Source organism: Camellia sinensis, chromosome 4, assembly GCF_055761805.1.
Source record: "Camellia sinensis isolate YWXY chromosome 4, ASM5576180v1, whole genome shotgun sequence".
Lineage (NCBI taxonomy): Eukaryota > Viridiplantae > Streptophyta > Magnoliopsida > Ericales > Theaceae > Camellia > Camellia sinensis.
In genome coordinates, this window is record NC_138964.1 from 196812409 (window position 1) to 196832275 (window position 19867).

The 19867-nt window shown below is 36.9% G+C and overlaps 3 protein-coding genes across 4 annotated transcripts; 1 reads left to right on the forward strand and 2 right to left on the reverse strand.

Annotated features, from left to right (window-relative positions):
* The first annotated feature begins 1680 nt into the window (after positions 1-1680).
* On the forward strand, positions 1681-4076 carry LOC114266013 (cyclin-D3-3). The gene is made up of 4 exons (XM_028206899.2): positions 1681-2613; positions 2738-2939; positions 3365-3495; positions 3580-4076. The coding sequence occupies exons 1-4, from the start codon at positions 2158-2160 to the stop codon at positions 3862-3864; spliced, it is 1074 nt and encodes a 357-aa protein (XP_028062700.2). The 5' UTR covers positions 1681-2157; the 3' UTR covers positions 3865-4076.
* A 3850-nt stretch (positions 4077-7926) lies between these two features.
* LOC114266012 (ADP-ribosylation factor) lies at positions 7927-11895 on the reverse strand. 2 transcript variants are annotated; one of them, XM_028206898.2, is made up of 6 exons: positions 11454-11895; positions 9387-9457; positions 9144-9263; positions 8928-9046; positions 8320-8401; positions 7927-8223 (listed from the first exon to the last, which is right to left on the reverse strand). In XM_028206898.2, exons 1-6 carry the CDS (start codon positions 11599-11601, stop codon positions 8218-8220), a joined length of 546 nt encoding a protein of 181 aa, XP_028062699.1. In that variant the 5' UTR covers positions 11602-11895; the 3' UTR covers positions 7927-8217. The 2 variants fall into 2 exon arrangements, with proteins under 2 accessions (XP_028062699.1, XP_028062698.1); XM_028206897.2 differs by lacking the exon at positions 7927-8223 and having other exon boundaries at positions 8311-8401; positions 11454-11738.
* Positions 11896-14117: 2222 nt separating this feature from the next.
* LOC114266010 (microtubule-associated protein RP/EB family member 1C) lies at positions 14118-16749 on the reverse strand. Its single transcript, XM_028206895.2, has 6 exons — positions 16470-16749; positions 16213-16368; positions 15997-16103; positions 15148-15361; positions 14959-15072; positions 14118-14827 (listed from the first exon to the last, which is right to left on the reverse strand). The coding sequence occupies exons 1-6, from the start codon at positions 16575-16577 to the stop codon at positions 14549-14551; spliced, it is 978 nt and encodes a 325-aa protein (XP_028062696.1). The 5' UTR covers positions 16578-16749; the 3' UTR covers positions 14118-14548.
* Between the last annotated feature and the right edge of the window lie 3118 nt (positions 16750-19867).

Consider the following 19867-nt stretch of genomic DNA (forward strand, 5'->3'; position numbering starts at 1 on the left):
ATCCATTTTTCAGTTCACTCACCGGTCCGATTTTCAAAACAATGGTAATAGTCATCATTTGGTCTCAAAAGTTTACGATCTTGTCTAGAGGATTTCTACTCCATTCAAGCTCGTACCTTGGGTGGGTTGACTCAATCCATTGGCTTGTATAAAGCAAGTCGTCAGTCTATATAAACCTATAAGTTTGAAAAAAAAAATCTCACAAGAAAGACTTGAATCTCGATCCGTTAATCCATAAGAGATAACTCATCGACCAACTCATTAAATTGAACAAAAATGATTGAGAACTCTAATAAAGGAGCTCTAATGAGGTCTAATAAAAGTGAATCCCATTATGATGTAATGTTTTGGGTTTTTTTATTTTATTTATATATATATATATATATATATTTATATATTTTTTAATTTTCTGTCACATTATTAGAGCTCAATTAGAAGACTAATGCTATATGTACCAATTACTGCACTAACTAGTGTACCAATTGGTAATGTGACATAATTTAAGATATTTTTGATATTTGTAATTTGTATAATGAGTGGAGTCAATAATAATTTTATAACTAATGTTAGTACACTAATTGGTATACTAATTGGTACATGTAATGCCACTCGAAAATTCTAAAATTAGAGATATATCATTGCTCTTAAATTAGAAGAATGAGCCGTGATCCATACACCCACTGGGGGTCGCGCCCCCAGTGACGTGGCGCGCCCCCAGTGGCTGAAAACTTAAAAAAAAAAAAAAAAAAAAAAAAACAGTTTTTTTTTTGGACCAATCCGGGGCCGACACCTCACTGGGGGTCGACCCCCAGTGGGGGTATGAAGCTTTTCTGTTAGAAGAATTGGGTAATACATGGGCTTATAATTTTAATAAGAGCTCTACTTATCTGACAGTGGACCCCGCTCATGAATGATTTGACATATGTGTCTTTTTTTTTGTTGCTTTATACCAAATAATTGTTTGGTATGTTCTAAATAAGTGTATTTTTTGACTTTTTATGAAATATGGGTTGTGTATGGATTGGGTTTGAAGTGATGTGATAGAGAGGTAATGTGACTTAAATAGAATAGTGACTTTTTGACTTTTTAGATTTTTTTAAGCATGCCAAACTTGGCCTTAATATCAATGTTAGAGTTTTAAATTTAGAGATATTATTCATTTGGTGGTGCTACATACACCAATTAGGGGTGGTTTGGGATGATGTACACTTTTTGACTTTTTATGAAATATAGTTTGGGTATGGGTGGGGTTTGAAGTGATGTAATAGAGAGATGATGTGACTTAAATAAGATGATGTGATTTAAATAGAATAGTGACTTTTTAACTTTTTGACTTTTTTAGAACATCCCAAACAAGGCCTTAGTGTACTAACTAGTGTACTAATATTAGTTATAACATTATTATTGACTCCACTCATTAATCACATTACAAATCTCAAAAATCTTTTAAATTATATCATATCATTAATTAATATAATAATTAATACATATAACATTATTCTTATTCATTGCCCTAATTTTAACTTGCGACCTATCCTAACCTAATTCCTCGAAATAACCTGTTAAACGAAACTCAAAATTGAGTTCACCGACTGTTTTGATGGGCCGGGCCGGGCCAATGCCCACCGTTAGTTGTGTACAGTTTGCAGAAAGTTGTTTAGTCTTTCGAGAGGAAGAGGAAGGCGTGGTGCTCCAACCAATCACAGGAGGGACCAGTTGTGGGCTGTTGGAACAGGATCTTCAGATTCCAAAGCTCTATCTATAATCTCTCTTTCTCTTACAATTTTGATATATAAGCTGTTAGATTTCACGTATGGACCCGGTGAGAGTACCGTTACATTCCATTTCCTGCGCGCCAAACACCTCCTACAATATAGAAGCCCCTTAAAATAAATGGAAAATCATAAAGAAAGAGCAAGAAAAACTTTGGCAAAAAAAGAAAAAAAGAAAAAAGGACAGACTTGAAAACCTTCTCACATAAATCTCCCCCTTCTTTCTATATCTGGGTCTCTCTTTCTTTCTTCTCCCCTGGGATCTAAAGAGAGTGAGAGAGGAAACAGATTCAGATGTTGTAATGGGTTGATCATGTCTCTCTTCATCATCTGGTCCTGAAGATAATGAGCAGTGGCTCTATTGTCTTCTTCTCAGAAGAAGTTTATGGCTTCTCAGAACCCTATGTTTGTTCTTGATGGTCTCTACTGTGAAGAAGAGCATTTTGAGGAAGATTGGGAAGAGGGGAGTGACAAATGTGATGAGAATATGAAAGGACATTTGGGTTTGTTGGAACATGACTTGTATTGGGAAGATGATGAGCTTGTGTCTCTAATCTCCAAAGAGAAGGAGACTCTTTTGGTGGGTAAGAGTGATTTGAACTCAGATGGGTCTTTAATGGTGTCAAGGAGAGAGGCTATTGAGTGGATGTTAAGGGTCATTGTCCACTATGGTTTCACTGCTATGACCACTGTGTTAGCTGTTAACTATTTTGATAGGTTCATATCAAGCCTTTTCTTTCAGAGAGATAAGCCATGGATGGGTCAACTAACTGCTGTTGCTTGTCTCTCTTTAGCTGCCAAGGTTGAGGAGACCCAAGTGCCTCTTCTCTTAGACCTGCAAGTATGTGATATATCTATTGCTACTTATGCAATGTAGGTGTTTGTGAAAATGTCAGACAGTATGCCTTTTTGGGTATTGTATTGAGTCATTGACGTGTGTTTTACTGTTTTTGTATTGTGATTAGGTGGAGGAATCAAAGTACGTATTTGAAGCAAAGACAATTCAGAGAATGGAGCTTTTGGTGCTCTCTACTCTCGAATGGAAGATGAAACCGGTGACCCCTCTTTCATTCATTGAGCACATTGTAAGGAGAATCGGATTGAAGACCCGTTTGAATTTGGAGTTTCTGTGGCGGTGTGAACGCCTCCTTCTCTCTGTTATTACTGGTAAGCAGACCAAATAGGTCCCAAGTCACTATTGCTATAGATAAGGGTATATATGACCAAAAGAACATGAATTAGATAGAGAAATGGTGGTATTATTTCACCATTCCATTTGGTTTATAATCTATTTTTCATCATTGACTCTTCTGATGATTACTTCCTCGCATAGTTCCTATCATATCCCAAAGACCGGTCTTTCACCCCCAAAGAAGGGTTTTTCGTCTATCTCAAAATACCGGGAAAGAGCCCAAAACCCTTTTTAAAATAAATACTATCTCTTGACACTGAAATTGCTTTTTTCTTGACGATCTTGGTGAAATAACATGAGGGGGTTTGCTTCATACAAAGGGCCAATTCAGATTGGTCTGTAATGATTGCCTCAATTGAAAGCAGCAACTATTCTCATTTTCTGCTTTTATTGATTACAGAGTCAAGTTTTTCGTGTTATCTTCCTTCTGTGTTGGCTGCTGCAACAATGTTACATGTTATCAAAGAGTTTGAACCATGTAATGTATTGGACTGTCAGAATGAGCTAATGGATGCCCTCAAAATAGATAGGGTTTGTATTATGTTTACATATGTTTCTTTGTTATTATACAATTGCTTCATATCTTACTGTGACATCTTGATCATATTTTAACAGGACAAAGTAGATGATTTGTATAAAATCATCCTGGAATTATGTGGAAACCAAGGTCAAATCCAATGCCAAACCCACATGCGCAAGTACCGGTCTATATCGAACAGCGCAAATGGCGTCATTGATGCATATTTCAGCTGCGATACCTCGAACGATTCATGGGCTGTGGCATCGTCAGTTTCATCATCACCAGAACCGCTGTTCAAGAGGAGAAGAGCCCATGATCAGCAGATGAGATTGGCACCATTAAAGCATATGTCTGTGGGTGTAGTTGGCAGCCCTCATTAATCTGTCACTCTTATTGTGAACTCCTTTGGGCCATGGTATAACAATCTCTCTTTCATAAATTAATTGCAGTATGTGTTTTTAAGATGCAATTATTTTGCATTCCACGATATAGTACTGTATTTGTAGCCAAACGTGTGTAATTGATTGCATGACTTTTATTATTAGCAGCGGTGAATGAAGACAGATAGATGAGCTTTGCCATTTTAAGATAATACTTATGAAAACATAGTTACACTAGATAAAGTCATAAAAAACTATGAGGCATCATTATGTCTATCTACATAACATAAATGCATATGTGTGTGTGTGTGTGTGTGTGAACACATATTAGTTACACCATCTTTGGTGGATTTAGGATTAGATAGAGATGGGACTTCCAAGTCTTTGGTTGTTTTTTCAATTGAACCCATTGATGATTGATAGAATTATTTAATAGAGGACAGGTTGGCAGTGGAATTGGTTTCTTGATTTGTTGAAGAGAAATGTCTTGAGGGTAGGAGCAAATTGTTGGCCAGTAGGAGTTTGGTTGTTGTTCTGTGAAGACTTTCGTTACAGATTTGACCTTGTCGAAAGAGAGCTTATAAGGGAAACAAAATAGACTAATATATAGTACTTATATGGTAAACAAGTCATAGTGCTAACTTAGATAGTATGATTAACAATTTTCAACCAATGGAAATTAACAAATAAATTTAAAATTTTGAATTATATACCCCTTATATTTTAAAGAACTTGTGTCTAAATACCAAAAGGCTTAGTGCACTTGCAGGAACTCCTTGTTTCGGGTTTTGATCAGTGTACCCCGGTACCAATCTAAAAAAAAAAAAAAAATTTACCAAAAGGCTTGGTATCTATACATGGTAATTGGACAACAACTTCAGTCTTTTGCATCTAATATTGATCATTTTGAGTATCGGTTTTGGTTTGTGGTCCAAGATTTTTTTGTTTGTTCTGTATCCGATGTAGGGAAACGTATCTAATGACCCTCAGCTCTGGCTATTGGATCTCTTGGATTAGTTCTAAGACAATCTTTGTAATCTAAAGAGGATGTTAAGTGTTTGTAATATGTATGCAATGTATAATGTTAATGCTTTTATATATTGTTGAAGAATCAGAAATACAGATTGTTTTAGAAATGCATGGATATTTAAAACAAGACAGCGGGAATATACGTAATGACCGATATTTTAAGCCCTGAGTTTGACATACATCAGTATTATGTCTGTGAGTGATCATGAGAGAGAAAGAGAGAGAGAGAGGGAGAGAGAGATTTTTCAAGGGAACAACTAACTACCAGAGAGAGAGAGAGAGATTTTTCAAGGGAACAACTAACTACCAGGTCTACCCAATGATCTTTACCCTCAATTTAGTCTCAAGTTTGACTGGATCAGATATGTATAGTCACCAACCAACTACGGTTATTTTTGCCCCTGAAATTTCTTATGGCCGACTTTAGGATTCACACTCCGTAGCACTTGAAAAAAAAAAATATGCAAGTTAGTTTTCATTTAAGTATAAACTAAAGGCTTTTTAAGGTTTTTTAAGGTTTAATGGCTTTTTAAGGTTTCTAACGTTGTGTTTGGTTGGAGAATTTGATGAGGAATTTGGAAAGAAAAATAGAAATGTTAGGTGATATATGAATAAAATATACTTACATTTCACCTAGTTTCACACACTTTTTCTCTTTTCCTTTCCAAATTCCTCTCCAAATCTCCTAACCAAACACAGCATAAGGAAAATTGTACGGAGTGGATGATTTAAGCAAAGTTGGAAAAGGCTAGAGAGAGTAGATTAATGAAAACTATAAAGCTTTGCTCAAAGAAGGTTCTAGGGCAGCAATCTTAATTCTCATCGATTTTCCTTGATTATGAACAGTGGCGTGACACATCTCATTCTAGCTTTCCAGTTTAGAATTTAAAGGCGATGCTATATGGTTCAGTGAAAACCAAATATTGCTATGTATGTTAGCTCTTGTATTAGCCTTTTACATGTGATATCTAAGCCAGTGTATTGTTTTCATTTTCTGGTTACTTTTTTTGTTGTGTACAACAATTGTGCTATGCATATGTAGGAGAATGTTAAGTCATTTACTTTTTGTTGTTGAGATGTTAATATACTTATGTTTGTCTTCTGAATTAAATAAGTAAACTAGTTGAGCTTTGTTTGGAACTTAGAAAGGATCTGTAAATTTATTTCAAATGAGGGGTCCAAATAGATTGGAGGAATAAGATACCAACAATATTTGCACCCAAAAAAAATTTTAAATTTTAAATTTAAAGTCACATTTCATTGTAATTCCTGTCCATTGACAAACAACCAAAAGACTTGAAAAAGTGGTACAAAATGAGTACTGTTGAGCCTATGATGTCTTTGCTCATGGCTATGGGGTAAAGGGACAGCTTGAAACTCAATTTCATGTGATTATTAATGTTTTGAAAAGTAAAACTTACTATGAAAATGATAAACATAGACATAGTAGTCAAAGGGATCTAGTAATCATGTGAGAGAATAGAAGAGAGAAGTAGGTTGGAAACAGCTAGAGAAGTTTGTTTTATTTTCTTACATCAAATCAGAGAAATTGTTAAAAACTTTGAAAGTTGAGAATAGTCCTTTGTTTGATGCTGCAAACTGAAATAGAGAAAAGTCCAAATAGTAGATCTTAAGTTGAGGAAGTTTCATGGAACTTTTGGTCTATTCAATCTTGTGTACTATATTCAGAGCAAGAACAAAGGCAATAAAGTAAGTAGTTTTAATATTCTTCCAAATCAAAGAGACAGTCCTATTGGCTTCTCTCCAATGGATTGGAGTCTAATTGTGAGAGGAACAGATCCTCTCGCAACTGGAGTTCAATTGCCACAATTCCTCTCACAACTGGACTTTAGTCGAATGGAAAGAAGTTGTGATCTAAAAAGAAAGAGAGAATTGACCAACTTCTTGCCTATGAAGCACGGACACGGGACGTAGCGATTTTAAAAAAATGAGGGCACGGACACGGCGGAGGACATGACAAATTATTATTATTTTTTAAATATATATGTTATGTATTTGCTGTGTAGATTAATTTCATATTACCAAACAATCAAAATTAATAAAAACTAATATTAATTTAATGTGTATATAAAGACCATTACATTTAAACATAATAAACATATGTTCTATATATTGTAAACATTATATAAAGAAAAAATTAAATTAAAATATACAATATATATATATTTATAAAAATATCTAATCATAAATTAAATAAAAAATAGAGAAGAAAGAAGACAGAGAGAAGAGATATAATATGTATAAACTAAAATATAATATATATATATATATAAATAAAAATATCTAATCAACATAGAAGAGAGAAACAAGATAGACCAGAGAAAGAAGACAAAGAAACGAGAGAGAGGCGAGAGGTGAAAAGATAGAAGAGAGCAGAGAGAGACGAGACAGAGAGAGATGGGAATCGACTTAGAGATAAAAGATAGACGAGAGAAAAGAGAGACAGAGATGAAAGCTTTACTACTTACTAGGTCATTCGGTGATGGAGATTGACTGAGAATCGATGAAGAAGAGGAAGACCACGAAGAATCGAACAAATGACACTTACGAGAGGGATTATTCATCGCCTCACATTCCCAGAGGGTTTTGTCTCGTTGCGTCACCAGAGGGCTTCGAAGACAGTCGAATCAGCGACGTTTGAGTTTGCTGAAGTGAAGAGATTCAAACACAATAATAAACAAAACCTAGGTCGTATATATCTTGTATTATTACAAAATAACCCTCTCATTTTTTGTTTTTTAAATATTACACTTTGACCCCAAATAAATATAACAAAATTAAAAATGAGCCCCACCGTGTCCCGATATGGACATGCGTGTCCCAGCCGTATCCTCTCTGTGTCCCCTACAAAAAAAATCATTAAATTAAAGGGATTTGTGTCCTCGACGTGTCCTCGTGTCCCCAGCATATCCACGTATCAGATACCGCTACGGCACCAATTTTGGAGTTTCCATACTTCATAGCTTCTCGCTTAATAGATCTGTCCTTGCCAATAGTTAAATCTCACATAGGTGAAAAAAAGATTGCATGCCAAGGATTACATAAAATGGCTAACTTATAGACATTGTTGTCAATCATATAGCTATCTCCCATCAAAATACAAAGGAAAAAAAAAAATAGTAATACAAAATTGTCACCCATATTACTATTTCCTAGTCTTTGTTTTCTTACTTATTCAAACATGGTAATGATAAATTTTGTCTACATATTTTCATTCTGGGTAAAATTACGGGTATGTAGTACAATTGATGAGATATAGGAATGACAAAAGCAATCGAGAGCTTCATTCATCAGCAGTTCAGATTATGCCTGTAACCAAACACAAAATATAAAGATTAATGGTCACATTGATGATCAACTTAAAAAGGGGAAAAGATGATGAGAGGGGATAGTAGTTTATGTTGCCTTGGTAGAGATTTTGCTGGATAGCCAATCAAGGCCCTCATAGAGTCCTTGCCCAGATGTGGCACATGCACTCTGGATGTACCTGCAATATATAGCCAATTCCCCCAAAATACCTCTAATCAAAACATGAAAATATTAAATATTGTGACAATGAAATCAAGCTTCATGTATTTAATGTTGTTAAGAATTTTGAAACACCTGATCAGGATCAATGAGATATGAAAATAAAAAAAGAATAATAAATAAGAACTATAAATCACATGCATGCTCACACACAAAAACATAGTTCATCCTAAAATTAGAGTTAACATTTGCGATTTCACTACGTTTAGAAAGAGTTACAAAATGAGATATAAAAATATAATTACAAGTCACAAGTACAGAAAATATCAAAATACCCTTACTCAAATTGAAACTGAGATCGAAACATATATTCATAATTAAAAAAATTTATCATCCTGAGCCTCAACTAACATGCTTTTGAAAAAAACTATGAAAAGAATTTTCTCAAAACAAATTATTCATATAAACAATAGAGAGTTAAAATCTTGGTGTGACAGTGGATACAGATTATTGAGTGGATCATTTTAAGTAAAAGTATGAAGTACCAGTGACGTTGATGAATCGAATTCAGGCCAAGTTTATCAGTAATTTCAGCAACATTCATAGCATTTGGAAGATCTTGCTTATTGGCAAACACAAGAAGTGTTGCATCTCTTAGTTCATCCTGCAACAAGAAAAACAATTTTATTGCTTTCAAAAAGCAGAATTACAAAAGCATGATTTCAGTTGTTGTCGAATGATAATGTAATGGGTTATTTTACCTCATTTAGCATCCGATGCAGCTCGTCTCTGGCTTCTAAAATCCTTTCCCTGTCGTTACTGTCTACAACGAAGATGAGGCCTTGGGTGTTCTGAAAGTAGTGCCTCCACAGGGGCCGGATCTGTATAATGACGACAAGGTATCACAAGAAAATCTAGTAAGAAATCTGTATATGTATACGTTGGTATCTAAATGCAATTATCACAAGTCCAATTTGAGGTAGAAATAGTTGAATTAGTAATACCTTATCTTGTCCACCAACATCCCAAACAGTGAAACTCACATTTTTGTATTCCACAGTTTCCACATTAAAACCTGTTGGTGCATGAGGATTACAAATGAAATTTATTCAAGACATAAATGATCGCCATGTTGGTTCTGAAAGAGCAAGCTGATCCCAAACAGAGTACATTTGAGAAAGGAAGTCATTAATGGACTGAGTGGATTCTTGGCGCATGCGATGAAGTTGGTTCTGAAGTTGATATTGGTGGGCAAGACCAGTAGTCTGGTATCGTTCTTTCAAGAAATCCCAGATGTCTTTTGCAGGAGTAGTTACAGAGTCAAGCTGAAAGCGACCAAACTGAAGACTGATAGATGTAACAGAGGTATTACGAAACCAGGTAATGATTTGGTAATTCTTACTGTCCCATTCCTCAAGTCGGTCTTCAAATGTAGCAGTAGGAACAGTGGTTTCATTAGTGTCACTGTCTTTCACCGGTTTAGTCACATCCCCGGTAACAATTCGCCAGAGCTTCTTTCCTTTTAGGAAGGAGGACATGGCTTGGGCCCACAGAACATAGTTTGAACCATTCAAAATAACGGAAATAGGATGGGAGGCATCATGACGATCCATAATACTAGTTGAATAGGGTTTAAAGTAATATGATAGACCTGTAGGAGCAAAATTAGGTAAAACAGAGTGTACCAGTGAGTCCGGAAGGTCGAAAATAGCCAGGAAAGGTATGCTGGACAGAGATGATGTCAGCAAATATGTCAGCGGCGCACGTTAGCAGAGTGCAGGAAGGAACACGTTAGCAGGAAGCGGCGGTGCACGGTAGCGGCAGGCGCAGACGCGGTGCACGGTAGCGGATTCGGCGCACGCGGGTGCACAGTAGTGAAACGGCGCACGAGAGGCGCACAGTAGCAGGCGCGGCGTACGGGAGAGGCAGGGCTGACGTCAGCCGCGGGTCGTGTGGGCGCGTGTAGGCACGTGTCGGAAGGGAGAAACAACGGATGGCGCGTGCGGGCGCGTGTGAGAGTGGTGGCGGAAATGATGACGCGCAGTGGACACTGGCGGCGCGTGTGGGCGCGTGAAAGGTTTTTTGAGGCCGGGCTTGGTGCCGTTGGAATCGTGAGGAAATTCCGAGTGGTTTGATGTAGTGCCGCTGTGGATGGGACTAAACACCAAAATCGCAAATTGCCAGAAATGTAACACTGTGCTCTGATACCATGAAATAATAATTGGAGAAAGTGAGAGAAGATAGAGATGAGCGAATAGAGAGAGAGAGAGAGAGAGAGGCACAATTGTTTCTATGAATTGTACATGTCTATTACACAAAGAAGGCACTCTATTTATAGAGGATGCCTTGGATGCCTATGAACAATAACATAATGCTACACTAACATAATGCACTAACATAATGCTACACTAACATAATGCACTAACATAATGCTACACTAACATGATAATGCTACACTAACATAATGCACTAACATAATGCTACACTAACATGATAATGCACTACATAATGATACACTAATATACACTAACAAAAATTATTAGAAGATTTAATAAGTTTGAAATCTCATCTCTTTGTGACACAAATCAAAGTGTGATTTTTTATTTATTTATTTTAATGTCGAAAAAAATTATATAGAATTTCAATAAACACTACAAGTCAACAAAGGTCTTGGAGAGGAAGGGTAACTTCAAATCCTTGAAAACATGCCCAAAATACTTTCAATTAGGCATAAATAAAAGTAACTTCGCATCCTTAAAACCACCCCCAAAATCTTTTCAATCAAACATAAATAACCGACCCAATGGTTGTATGACCATCGCGGCTAGGATTAAGGGATCACAAGTTCAAACAAATTGCACCTAACCTTCTAAAAAAAAAGTCATTTAAAGAAGACACAATCAAAATACACTCTTTCTTTACCATCTTCTTATAGTAATACATACCAATGTCACACCAATGTCAAGTCTTACCACTTTTGCAGGTTGCCCATCTCGCTCACTACCACACTGAATTCCTGAAATATCTATCAATAATAACCCATAAAGATGATGTAGAAAAGAAATACATACCAATAGTCGGTATGGTAGTGACAATCTCTCCGAGTTTGAGCTTGTACAAGATGGTAGTTTTTCCAGCAGCATCAAGACCAACCATCAAAATCCTCATTTCTTTCTTAGCAAAGAGCATCTTTAAGAGCCGAGATATTGCCATACCCATTGTTGCAAATTGATTCAACCAATTAAATCAAAACAATCAATACAAAAGAAAATTCAAAATTTAGTACTTCTAAGTTTATATGAACTAAGATTGAGCCCCGGTTTTGAAGAGGAAAGGAAGATTGCTTGATATTTAATCGATTAGTAGCGTTGGACATGGTCTAAGGTGGGAGAGAATAAGATTCTTAAATGGTGTTTGATACACTAGAATGAAAATCAAAAAAGAAATGGCCATTTTGTCGGAATATTGATTCCTTGGTTAGGTGAAAAAAGAAAGAAGTGTGCATTCCATATAGAATCACCATTTATCAATATAGGAGTATAACGGTCAAATAATAGTTATAAGGTTGCAACTTGGGTAGGATCAACCCGAGTCTAACCTGAAAATTTTTAGAGCGTTGTGCAATATATTTTTTTAATATGGTGGAGGGCTTGGACAAAAATTAAGAAACGCGAATTCAATTTGGATGGGTTTGTAGAAAAACAGCAAATAACCCGAGCAACCTAAAGCACGAATCATATAATATATAAAAATATTAACATATATAAATTATTAGTCATTGAGTTATGTTAAAATAATTAGATTGTTAAATCATATTCACTGTGTACATTATATATACAAGTAACACAACATAAAGCGTTATCTTTTCTTCTCTCTATCTCTCTCACATTATATAAATTAGAAAAATGCTATACAGTTTAAATTTTCTACCAAATGAATGACCAAATGTCTCACATAGGTGTGGGGTCTATAAAAGTGTGGAGCCCACACCTATATGAGACATTTGATCATTTATTTGATAAAAAAATTGATATTCCTAACATTACTCTATGAATTATTCACTTTGATCTTATTAATGTTTTATAAAACAAAATGTTAATAAAGTCTAATTTTAACAAATTAATCAACCTAATTGCACCCAAAAAATAATAATAATAAACTCTACCTTTTTGGACAATTCGGGCAACTTGGGCAATTTGGACCTAACTCAGGTTGGCTTGGGCATAACCTTGGGTTACAAATCAACCTCGGGTTGGTCTAGGCAACTCGAGTTAGATTTTGACAACTACTCAACCCGTCAAAGTTGCACTGTTAAATAATCATTTTATTACTGTACAAAATCATTCCAGCAAATCAAATACTAACTTTAAAAGAATGCTGGAGGAGAATAAAGGGCATTATCCACACAAAAAAGAAGAAAAGAATAAAGGGCATTAGCTTTGTTTTTCACGTTCGGTGGTAACCATGGACAATCTGACATGTCTTGATGCTTGTGATTCGGTGGGTTGGGGATAGCTTGTGATTTCTTCACCAACTTGAGGTTGTGATAAAGAAATGTGGCCAAGAACCAGTTGAGGGGAAAGGTTTTTGGTCCTCGGCATAGTGCATCAATCTGACAATTTTTTCAGTAATTTCTCTAAGAAAGTCTTCTTGTTATGTCGGTGTAGGACCGAGTTCTACTATCTCCCTCAAAACTAATTGTTGTTGGGAAAATTTTCATTTTTTTTATGGCATTAGATATCGAACAAACGGGCCTAGTTTTAAAACAGTTGCAGAGGCAACATTTTACATTGAGTTCGACCATCTAAAACCAATTATATTTGACAAGGCTTCACTTGCATGACATTAGGCACCACAGCCACAAACTTCATTAGGAACCACTACCACCACTCCACGCACATAAAAAAAAGTACTGCCACTCTACACACCTCAAAAACAAGTAGTCAGTATTATAACCAAAAGAGGATGATGCTACATGATATTTCTAACTCTTCAATATTTAAAAAAAAAAAAAATTTGCTTTCATTTTTTTCTTATAGTGTTAAAAAAACAAAACAAAAAAACCTATGAAAGTGAAAGCCTCATCTAATGCAAATAGAAAACACCTATGAAAGTGAAATGCAGCTTAGATTATTTACTATTATTATTTTTTTTAAAAAGGTGAAAAATAACCAACTTTCCTGTGCCTTGTGATGGCTGAACCAGTTAGATTCAGCAAGAGAAACCTAGCTGCCTCTTCCCGGTGATATATTCCTCATCTAGCACACATGAAGAATTTCTATAGAGAAACACAGACAAAACAAGAAAAGCCAGTTCTGTTTCTAGAGTTGTCAAATAAAATAGAAAATATTTGTTAAAATGATTACGTTTTGGCTACAACTGAAGAGAAAAAAACCAAACTATGCAACTTCAAAAAGCCCAGATGGCAACATGGACTCAACAACACCAAAAAAAAATAGAAGTATTAGTGTACAACTTCATAATCATGCCAATGGAATCACAAGGCATTTAAGATCTCATGTGCTTGCACAACTTCCTTCGTTAAGTGTACAGCACAAACAATACACAATCAGTCGTTGTAGACACAGAAGAGAGTAAGTTTATAACCTGTGACCATTTATTAGTAGCATTGCAAAACAAATATAGAATGCATAAGTATTTTCATTTTTAGTAATTCAAATAAACAAATTGATGGATACCTGAAAAATCAAGTCAGTAGAGAGAAGAGAAAAAGATGACCAAAAATGTTTTCCATATGAAATCTTATACACTAACCCATTGTCTCATCCATAGATCAATCAGATGATGTTCAAAAACCCAGCTCTTACAGATCTAGAAGACCAAGTGATGGGTATCATTATCATAGTAATACAACAGAACCTTAGATTGTACACCAAGCAGGTGAGCTAAGAAGGCGATTGTACTATCTAGAAGTTCTCACAACAGAAGTTCAACCAAGTCCTCAAGCGGATAGGATATTATTACTATACCTAGTCAACAGACAACACAAGTACATATTGTAAACTATGAAGTCTCATAGCCCTGGAACTAATAGTCAATTTTGACACGACTACCATTTACAAGGATAAATGGGCAAGATGGTAACTGGGAATTGCTTTGTAAATAGGATAAAATCATGTTTTTCATCCTCAAAATAAGGACACAATCAATAAGTCAGAAGGGGAGATCCACTGCAATGGACATCGGAAACATCAGAAATCTTTTGCCTAGGAGACAATGTCGTGTTGGCAGCATGATCAACATCAACATTGATAATATTTTTCCTCTTCTGAGTATCTAGCTTTGGCTCATCTTCTGGAAACTCAGAAATGGGGCTCAACAGCACAGCTTCGTTCCGGTGCTTGGATATCATGGCTTGAGCTTCAGCAACCACCGATGCACTATCATCTGTAGCATATAATATCCTTTTTATAGCTTCAACAGCCTGTAAAAAAAGCAAAAAACACAAATTAATGCAACACTAATGACAGGGAGCTATATAATTATTTAATATCCATTGTTCAAACAACCCAAACAATTTAATTCCTCAGATCAAATGACTTAAAAGAACATTACAGGCAAATTTTCAATCTCAGGACACTGGCACAAGATCTCAATATCCCTCAACTTCGCAAAGTAGAAGTCCCTTTCTTTCTCTAGACTATCCACTGACAACTTCAACTCTGTGATCTGTGTACAAAAGAGAAGCGTTAGACTCTCAAAATGTTTAAACAAAAGTTTCGGATTGGGAACTACTTCAAATACCTGTTCGTCATATGCAGGCCCTCCACTAGAAGAAGGTCTAGAAGATGCCTTTACAGATTGATTCACAGTGTTGACATCATTCCTTCGAGCATTATGAGAGGTCTGAGTTTTGGGGGCAGTTGCCGAAGACTTTGTGTTAGATTGTGATGGTGCAGATTTCTTGCTCACTTCTTTTCCACCTTTTGAAGTCTCTCTCCTTTCCAAAGGATTGTAACTAGCATAGACAGCAATGAAACCAGTCAACAACATTCATATGATTGCTTTCCAAAGAAGATTAATTTTCATTTAATGATGAAGACTAAACAGCTTTTTCTCCATTAGCATTACAAATCCAAGGAAATCCAATAAAGAAAAAAACACGATTTTGAACAAACATTACTTACTCTGTACCAACCATATGAATTCAGTTTAACAAACATGCCCTGATATTTTATAATTGAATAAAAGATGATCAACAAAGTTTTAGAAACAGAAAATTTGCTTATCGAAAATCAAACATGAAGAATTGCAATCAAAGTACCTTAATAACCAAAAAACACAAAATAAAGCATAACTAGACCACTAATTTGACAGGCCTGGTTTAATAGAGATCAAACTAGCCAAACAAAGACATAGAAAGTGCATCAACACAATCAACACAACCCTAGTACCATTTTCATTGCAACGAATCAAAAATAAACATAAAAATGTCAACTGCTATTAAAGATTTGTGTACAATGAACCATCTTCTTCAAAGACCCAATTACGCCTGAAACGGACTACATTTCTCTATGGGTTTTGCAGAATAAACAAGAAAGCACATAATTCTCAGACAAATTCATAGAGGAAAGAAACAGGGTTGAAATGTACCTGTACAGAACCCCTCCATTAACCGAATCACAGTACCGCTTCATCCATTGCATAAACTCCAGATTATCCAAGGGCCTTCCTTTCACTAATTTGTTCACCTCAATGTGCTGTACCCACAATTACACAAGCAATCAAAAAAAGAATAATAATAATTAAATTAAAGATATGAAACCCTAGTATAAAAACAAAAAGAAATTGGGGTGAACAAAATGAAACCTTGGTAATCTTCATTTTGTTAAAGACATCTTGAAGAACTTTGTAGTTCTGAATCATCTCGTACTCGTTCTTGGCATCGAAGTTGACTTTGTGCATTGGCACGATTCCGGGATGAGCCGCATCCATCAACTGGCAGTGAACCGCACCGGAACATGCCTGAAATCAACATATCCAAACCAAACAGTAGTTCATTTTACAAAAATAAACCATAAAAAATGAAAAGATTAGGGTTTTGGAAGAGAGAGAGAGAGAGAAACCTCTTCGACTTTGGAGAGATTGAGTTGCAGAGTAGAGTTGATCCAAGCCAAGATCTCTGATCTGCCCACAAAATATGCCGAGTCCATCATTCCAATGTTCGTCGCCATATCTGATCGGTCTCGTACTACTCTCTCTCTCTCTCTCTCTCTCTCTCTCTCTAGAACGCAGCAGAGACGTTAGATGGTGGTGTATTTGAAATTGAGAGGGGAGCGGGATTCTTTCTCCTTTTTCGTAAAATTCAAAATCGGATGGGTTTACGATTCGGACCCAACACCACGTTCCATATGGATGATGATGATGATGAGGCCTTTGGCGGCTCACCACTCTCTGTGTTGGGCTTTAATCGTGGACCCAATATGCGAAAGGCCCACAACACAACTAACAATTTTTATTTTATTTTTGAATTCATTTTTTTTTTTTCACTGTCAGGCAGGCAGGCAGGCAGGCGGGCTCCTTGATTGAGAGACAGATGGAGCAAAAGATGGATATGGAAACTGCGGATCTAAGGGAAACATCCACGATGTTAAACCCTTCTCCTGCACAGTCTCCTCAACCTAAATCCTTCAAGGCAACACTAATAGAACCCAAGATTGGGGATTATATCTTTGATGATTGAGTTGAAACCCTTTCGTCCTAAGAGGAAGATGAGCCGAATGAAGAACAGAGGAATAATTCCCCAACTGAGGCTAACCATTCAGATCATATGGGTTTCCCCATGATCTCATTGCCGAAAAAACTGCGGGAAAAAATTAGAAAACCATGGGAGAGTTCTCTCATTGTCAAGCTTTTGGGAAAGAGCATAGGTTAGAAAATGCTTTGTATTAGAGTAAGAAACATTGGGGACTCCAAAGAGAGTTCAATGCTATTGATCTGGGCAACAACTACTTTCATTTTATAGTTTTAGAAAAATGATGAATACTCCAAAGTCTATTCAGGGGGTCCATGGGTTATCATGGACCACTATCTCACTGTGAGGCACTTGGAGCCAAATTTCAAGCCATCGGAAACACTCGAAACCAAAATCGCTATCTGGGTTCGATTTCCAGGGCTTCCGATTGAGTACTACCAGGATAGAGTTTTATTTGCAATTGCCAAATCTCTTGGCTGGACTACCGCAATGGCCACCAGGGGGAAGTTCGCCAGAAGCTGCATAGAAATGGATCTTACCAAACCACTTAAACCCAAGTTTATTTTAGAAGGTAAATATTACAATATCAAATACAAATCATTGCACTCATTTTGCTTTCTGTGTGGCAGGATTGATCATCGCAAGGAAGCATGTCAATTCAAAGAGTCGACCCAATCAACGGCGGCAGCGCAAAAATTAGCCAGTTCTGGCAATAGTGTTCCAGTCACCACCATGTCTGCAGCCAACGGTCACCTGCAACTGCAACAAGAGGAGGAAACCACTTTTGGGCCTTAGATGCTAGTGACAAAACGGGGACGGAAACTGGCCCAGAACAAAAAAGATCAAGATGGGATTGGTCCAATACATAACACCAATAGATTCAAATACCTTGATAATAATCAAGGTGGACCAAGGGATCATGCACGAGGCATGAAAACAACAAGAACGGGAGCTGAGAAAGCCTAAACCAAAACTCAACCCAATCAAATGGGATCCCACTTAACACCAAACCCCAAAGGTAAAACCAAAGTTGGTCAGACCCAACCCACCTCTAAGCAACTAGATCCCCAGTTACAGCCATCAACTAGTTTGATTCCAATGGATGAGTGCCCATCATATCAACATAGTGATATGATGTCAGAACTCCCAGACTGTCACCACCCAGACACTCCCAGCTACCCTAATGCCTGGCAGGATCACACAAATCAAACTGATATTATCTATATTGGGAGCTATCCCATACGACAAGTAGACCTAACCATGGTAGAGACTATCCATAAGCAAACCCAGGTGGCCTTACCCCTACTCAATTCTGCCTACACTTCCACCCTTAAAGACCACCAATAGAAAGAACCAATTCCCCCTGACCCCGGAGAATTGAAAGATGGAGAGGCAAGACCTACCAGTACTACCCACAATAGAGGTGCAACAATATCTGAAGCAGACCAATGCAGTGGGACTATTGTTAGAGCCAAACACCGAAGCAACTCACCTCGTCGCTTTCGTTTGGTGGATAGAGCAACTACGGTTGACAATCGAACCAAGCTGGGAGAACAACCCAATGAAGCCATTTCACTCGATCCAAATAGCCTCCATGAGAGCAGTGGAGGCCGACCATAGGCGAATACGTAGTATTCTTAAAGATTGGGTAACTGACTCTCCTCCTACCTTTCCATCTATGGATTTGCTCAAACTATTAATCTGGAATTGTCGCAATGCTGGTAACAAAACTTTTAAGCGTAACCTTATAGAAATCCTTAGATTTCATAAACCTGAAATACTGATTCTCATGGAGACTAAAGTAGCCTTCAGCAAAATGGGAAACTTTTCAATCGTCTGGGCTTTACAGCTTCTACTATTGTTGATCCCATAGGCAGAGTTGATGGGATCTGGATACCATGGGACACTAACCATGTCAATGTTTGAGCATCCTCAGTTGGTCCCCAAGTTATACATGCCACCATCCACAGGGAGGACTATAAGAAGTGGGTTCTAGCTGTTGTATACGCTAGCCCCAATCCTTTGTTGAGGGAAAATCTTTGGAATGAACTTGAAGAAGTGGCGGATAGTATGGAAAAACCTTGGTTGGTGACAGGAGATTTCAATGACTACGCCAATCAGAGTGAAAGGAGTTATTCAACAAACCAGAGTTCAACTAGGCCTCAAAAATTCCTTGAAAGAATTAACAACTGTAAATTGCTGGACTTAGGAAGCTCGGGACCCAGAATGACCTGGACAAACAACAGACAAGGGCTTGCTAACACTATGGAGAGGTTGGACAGGGCTCTCTGCAATGAAGACTGACGAACCATATTCCCCGAAGCAACTGTCAAAGTGCTGCCAAGAACATGTTCTAACCACTCTTCTCTTGTTGTCTATACCCAAGGTATGCATTCTCTCAACCCCATCAATAGACCCTTTAGATTTGAAGCTGCTTGGATGTCTCATCCTGACCTCTCTCATATTATTTCCTCTTTTTGGTCTGACATGCATAATAAACTGCTTGATTCCACATCTGAATTCACCTTTAGAGTTAAGAAGTGGAATAAAGAGGTCTTTGGCAACATTTTTAAAAGAAAAAGAACCCTCCTTGCTAGGATTGAAGGCATCCAAAAAGCATTGACCAACTCTTGCCCTCATAGCCTCCCAACTCTTGAAAAATAACTCATTAAATCATTTAATGATACTCTTTTGCAAGAAGAAATGTTGTGGTTTCAAAAATCTAGGTCTCAGCATATTCTTTTTGGTGATAGAAATACCAAATTCTTC

Coding starts and splice junctions, on each gene's coding strand:
- LOC114266013 (XM_028206899.2), top strand. CDS start 2,158: ATGGCTTCTCAGAACCCTATGTTTGTTCTTGATGGTCTCTACTGTGAA. Junction 2,614..2,737: donor CTCTTCTCTTAGACCTGCAA/GTATGTGATATA, acceptor TATTGTGATTAG/GTGGAGGAATCAAAGTACGT. Junction 2,940..3,364: donor CCTTCTCTCTGTTATTACTG/GTAAGCAGACCA, acceptor TATTGATTACAG/AGTCAAGTTTTTCGTGTTAT.
- LOC114266012 (XM_028206897.2), bottom strand. CDS start 11,601: ATGGGTATGGCAATATCTCGGCTCTTAAAGATGCTCTTTGCTAAGAAA. Junction 9,047..9,143: donor TGCATCGGATGCTAAATGAG/GTAAAATAACCC, acceptor TTCTTGTTGCAG/GATGAACTAAGAGATGCAAC. Junction 8,402..8,927: donor TCGATTCATCAACGTCACTG/GTACTTCATACT, acceptor TATATATTGCAG/GTACATCCAGAGTGCATGTG.
- LOC114266010 (XM_028206895.2), bottom strand. CDS start 16,577: ATGGCGACGAACATTGGAATGATGGACTCGGCATATTTTGTGGGCAGA. Junction 16,104..16,212: donor ACAAAATGAAGATTACCAAG/GTTTCATTTTGT, acceptor TTGTGGGTACAG/CACATTGAGGTGAACAAATT. Junction 14,828..14,958: donor CTGAGATTGAAAATTTGCCT/GTAATGTTCTTT, acceptor CTTTTTTTACAG/GCTGTTGAAGCTATAAAAAG.